General features: G+C 33.1%; 1 protein-coding gene across 1 annotated transcript in view; it reads right to left on the reverse strand.

The window, feature by feature from the left end:
* Nucleotides 1–4,919, reverse strand: part of Camta (Calmodulin-binding transcription activator) — a 68,099-nt gene extending 63,180 nt beyond the window's left edge. Inside the window, exon 1 of the mRNA XM_068777060.1 lies at nt 4,784–4,919. Coding sequence (XP_068633161.1) covers nt 4,784–4,903 — 120 coding nt within the window. The 5' untranslated portion in view covers nt 4,904–4,919. The remainder of the gene's footprint in view (nt 1–4,783) is intronic.
* Between the last annotated feature and the right edge of the window lie 1,081 nt (nt 4,920–6,000).

Here is a 6,000-nt window from a genome sequence, read left to right on the forward strand (position 1 = left end):
TCTATTTTTAGCAGTGAATGTCCTATAGCTGAAGTTATGATGAGATTTAATTAATGATTTTTTTTTATTTATTACAAATACAACATCGCGGTCGTAACACATGAAGAGTTACAAAAAGATTCCATTTTTAAAAACTATTCGTCCTCGTTTCAGCCTATTGACACCCACTGCCAGAAAACGGCTTCCTCTAAAAATATCTATGAGGGGATGTACCCTTATCGCCACACTTGAAAGGTTGGTTAGCGATCGCAGTGTGGTATTACAGTATGACATAACGCCGCTGGCTATCTTCTAGAAACTTCTTTTAGAGCTGTAACAACCCTATATAATTAACTAGATATACTCTGCGCACGTTGCTACGCTTTTAACTAAAATAAATTTGAATTAAAGATATCATACAAAAATTGACTACGTTTTGCGTCATTTTATAATTTAAAAAAAAAAAACTTTTAAAACTTTCCTGGGCTCATGCACAACAACTTTGCCAAAGATTATCATACGATTAAATGCATAGTTTACAACTGTATAAAGGACATACAAACATTTATTTTTATATACACTAATTGTGAATTATATAAGATTGTATCCAGGCAATCGAATAGTCGCTGCTAAAAAAATTATAAGACTAATTTATTCTTTAATAAGGTTTTAGTTAGTTTACAAATAAGTCACCGGATTCTCTTTCAGGGCATATTTGTATTTTACTTCTAGAATATTCTTCCATAACTAAAAATACTTTTTATACTCTATGTAAATATATTAAAAAAATATATAAATTACGTAAAACACGCCCTTGATTCGACCTCCGTTTGCCGAGAATTGGAATAATAAAAAGCGACTTCCATTCCACGAAAGTTATGATGGATGATCTCCAGATCCACGTACTGCCATCTACTTTGAATGTGAAACGAATATTCCGATTTATTTGAATATACTTCTAAGTATATTTAACAATATATCTACTGTATATGAGTGTGACTGCGGTATTAAATTACATAACTTAAAAATACTATAGTAACATAATAAACGACATATTGAAACGTAAAATATACATGTCTGTTTATTTATATATGAGTGCATAGTAATGTAAATATTTCTATGTATGTACATCCTAAACTGCTCTCTCCTTTCTTTCTCTCGTCTCCATCCAAAGGTTGTCTAGTTGAGATCGCCTCGAGCAATAAAACCGCCTCTTGTACCTCTATAAAAATTGTTTCTATTTTAAATAATTATCTATGGTGTATAATAAAGAGTAAATAAATCAAATTTAATAAAAAAAATTTTTAATAAGTAGATGAATGTTAGTTTTTCTAGTAGGACTGTTAAATAACAACGCACCGGTTCAAACTACGAGTACATGAGTGTGTGTACGGATTCCTAAGACATTATTCTGCTAGTCAAGTATGAGAAGATAATCCAAAAGAGAGAAGAAAAATAAACAGTGATTACCTAGCGGTAAAAGACTTGCTGGTCGGGGGGTACAGTCTTATTTACAGGATTGCCACTGTTCACAAACGAATTTCCAGATGATGGACAGCAGCGTCCTCTGCGTACCATATTACTACATTGCGATTGGCAACCCGTTTGTCAAGTGTGGCAATTATGATATATATTTAATGGAATCAGGCGTTACCTAGCGGAAGTCCACCCTAAGTTAGAAAAGGACCAATATTTAGCCACTTCCGCACATGCAGTGGTAATCGTGCAACAAAGTGCACCGCCCGCCAGCCCGCTGATAAATGCGTATGCGGCAAACAATGCGAATCACACAACCGCCACCGCCAAATTACTCAACACGTGTTTCACCCTCCACGGAGCATCTTCAAGAGTTATGTTACACCGATTAGTGCTTCACTCTGTGTTTGGCCCGGAAGTGGCTAAATATTGGTCCTTTTCTAAATTATGATGTATCTCCCATAGATATCTTTGGGGACGGCCTTTCCTTGCAGAGGACGTCTAAGGACTGTAACGACGGAATAGATTAATCACAGAAACAAAGTAAACTACACTATGCATATTAAAGATAAGAAATTGAAGAATTGTAAAATTTTAAATAAATATCGTAAAATAGTCCGGAAAGAATAGCGGTAGAAAAGAGACGATGTCTGAAAAGTAATGAAAATAGGAATGAGAGATAATGTGAGCACAAAAACAGAATAAGTGCAAGATATTAAAATGAAAATAAGAATAGTCAGTAAATAAAAAAAAACGTAGAAATATTATAAAGCCCAAAATTGTCCTTTTTACTCAAGAAGGGAAATTTTACGAAAGAACACCAGAAATAGGATCCAAATAATAAAAATATTATTACTCATGCCGGTCGCTTCCAACTGTTTCTATTTAAAATCTATGAGGAGTTGTATCTTCAGTCGTGAACGTACTAATATGGTCTGACATAATATAGTGAGAACAACGTTACTGTCTATAACAAAAGAAATAGACATACTCTAGGATACATACCTATATATTACGTGAAATGGGTATTTTGGATAGGTATCCGGATTAGGCTGTGTACTACAAGGTTGTTTTTCACTGTCTCAGATAAGAGGCTTTTGTCCCAACCGTAAAAAATCACAAGGGTAATATTTATTTTGTCCCATATATTTATACCAGCGATAAAGGATGTTGTAGAACCTGTACTACGTGTCCTGTGGTACCTGATATAGATGTAAAACCTTATTTCAAGTATTTAGAGCTCGTATAAAAAGTTATCGGCTTTTATATTTGTTTTGCAGTATAGTCAAACAATTGTTTATGACTAAACGTCAATATGGTTATATCATTGGATGGGTTCTGCATTCCAAGTTAAATGTACTTAAAACAAAGTATAATATTAATTGTTGATATATTTATTGAACTTTGTATTTTTTTTGGACAATTAATTTTTAAGTTACAGTTGATACAACGACATCTAATTTATTTATTTGACCTTAACTATATATATAAATATATATATATATATACATAAATATATATATATACATATATATATATATATATATATATACATATATATGTGTATATATTTATATATATGCATATATATATCTAGTAGTATAAATTATAAAAAAATTCAATTTTTTTTAAATATTCGTTATTGTTTGGTGGTTAATATTCTTAAAATACATTTTCAATTTTAAAAAAGGTTTCAATAATAATGGCTTGCTTAAAAAGATTATTACTTATTTATGTGATGTGGAAAAACGTTTATTTAATTATTACAACAATTTGTGCGCGGAAAATGAATAATTCGCTTACGCGCGGTTGCGCATCGAACCATGGCTCAAATCCGACCCCCTGAACTCCAACGGCCGCGGGCGCACGTGCTGCGCGTCTTGGCTACCTGCCAAGAGCAAGCAAGAGCGCGTATCGTGCACGCCGTGCGAGTGAGCGAGACGAGTGGGCGAGACAAACAAAAGGTTGAGCGTTGTGACGACGTCCGCGGGAACTTTCACATCTGGCGGCTTTTTTATATAGCAATATTATTACATTTAAATATTATTTTGAGATAACACGCAGAATATTTATAAATAAATAAATAAATGCGATGATTAAATTTGCCTAGGTGAAAGTTTGGCAATAACGATTATGAGGGGTAAAATAAAAAAGGAAACGACGGCGCTTATTTTACGAAACAGTTTTAATCTGTTCTTGAATCTGTTGTTCTTGTATATTTTTAATTGAGTCGATGTTAATTGTTAGTATCTCATTATAACCAGTATTGATTATATCAAAGACTATTGTATATGCAATGGTATATTATTGTATAGGTAATACGTGTTTATAATTATTTTATAAATATATGCATGCTTTGCATAGTTTAGTGATTATTTTATTATTTGCTGTATTGTATTTATTTGATCATTTTTATCAAATGTTAATACAGTAACTCTAAAATTTGAGAACACATACCAACTGTCTTAAAGTAGTGTCGGATTACCTATTCACATGTCGCTAGTTAAGAAATTTTTATCATTGCTCATAATGTTCAGATATCCGCTGAAACATTCAGATGTACTTGTCGTTGTCTCATTTAGAACGCATAGGCCTTCTCCAAAGATGGGCGATATATATTGTGGGCGATATATACGTGGCGATATACCATAATCGCCTCGTTTGGCGGATTAGCGATTACGTTGTGGCATTATATTTTTTTTTTATATAGTTGTGATGGAATAAGCGTTTGTCTTCCATCTCACATGATGGAAAGTGTAGATGAAGACGAAGGTGGTACATATCTATCCAAAAGAAACCTGTCCACTCTACTCTTAAAGACAGAGGATTCTGCTGTCTATCTTCTGGAAACTTATTTATGAGCAGTAACAATCTTAGATAATTAATGCACAAAATGTGAATTATGTATAATTGTATCCCGAAAATGAAACCCGCGACCTATGATCGCAAGCCTTAGATCTCTCGCGCTAGGCTATCACTGCTCGATACGTATACTATTTGTGTACTTGTTTGTTTTAACCCTTAATAGCCTAGAGTTTCAATTTTGATACCAATCTTTTAAACCGAATGTTCACATTAATATTAGTTTTTTTTTATAGGTTGGCTGTACGAATTTTACTGTTGTATAATATTCTTTCCAACGAAATTTTAAAAAAAATCTATTTTTCCCTTCATCTAGAACCTCAAGCAAACACAGTAATATTAAAAAAAATCACTTTCGTAAATCAGGCTATTAAAGGTTAAGTATATCTGTGACAATATTCTTTAGATGTATACAAATCATTGCAATCAGTGATAGAAATAAGAGAGTGAAAGGAAAATAGCTTACCTCTGTACCTTGCACCTTCAGCTTCATGTGATCTTCCCGGGTGGTTTTACCGTCCTTCCTCTTTTTCCAGCAGTATCCATCACGCCTGTAACGCACTTTCTTGCGGCTATATAGAAGCATCGAACCGCTTTTCGGTCTGTAACAAATGAATAGTCGCTATTATATAATTTAATTTGTCGGTCAACTTTATTCCTATATTATTATTAAGGATTTTAGATATTCGCGCAATTATTGCGCTGAGAAACAAGTCGATTAGAAATACCATATAAAGGATGTTACAGTACGGGGAATAAATGTCCGAGTAAATACGCCATCGTCAATCCAGCTCGGCCCGCGTACGTAAAGGTACGCCATCTTGTCCCAACATACCGATCTCGTTTGTACATCATAAAATATTGCAAATATTTCCGTAGTGTCGTCTTGTTGTTCCTACATCCGAAATGCATGTATATATAGATCATCCTAAAAAAGAGGCTTTATACTTTCTAATAAATATATTTAAATTTGGAACAATTCATGTATAAATTGCTATGTTTAAACACAAATAAATGAACACATAACGAAAAAAAAAATCAGTCTTCTTTTAAATTCGGAATTCGAATCAGAACAACGCATGAGCTCGATGAAAAATTATTCGACACGGTGGACTTCCTGTTTCCTTTTATGGACGCCGTGAAATTTATCCTTAATTTAATCTGAGAGGAAGCGAGTCAGCAAACGGTTGAATTATTGTAAAGGTAAGGACTATATATGACTGCGTTATATATTGCTCAGGAAGGTTCTCGAAGCACGGATCAATTTACCGAGAAATTACAACGTTTTATAATAACAGATCCAAGCACTAATGCTCTGAGATGGAAGAGTTAGAAAATAATTATACAGTGTGATTTGTTATAGGTGTAATTTTTAATACATTTATCATCAAATATTTTTTATACATTTATTATCAAATTATTTTACATATTTGTCATCAAATATTTTTTATACATTTATCATATCAACAAATAGCTTTAAAACTTGTTATTTTTTTTCTCTTGGAATACGAGAGACCTATGACATCTGGCAGTACAAATTCTGCAGGAATAGATAGTAAGAAATAATTTATTTACTTCTTTTCAGCCGATGGCTGCATACTGCAAGTCATAGGCCTTCCTCACAGATACCATGGTAACCGCACCTGAGGTGCTTGCTTCCAGCTACTTCCCGTGCCCTTAACT

The sequence above is a fragment of the Battus philenor genome, unplaced genomic scaffold (assembly GCF_028537555.1).
Source record: "Battus philenor isolate CCGP_79_NKW_IND1 unplaced genomic scaffold, ilBatPhil1.0.hap1 SCAF_13, whole genome shotgun sequence".
NCBI classification, from domain to species: Eukaryota; Metazoa; Arthropoda; class Insecta; order Lepidoptera; family Papilionidae; genus Battus; species Battus philenor.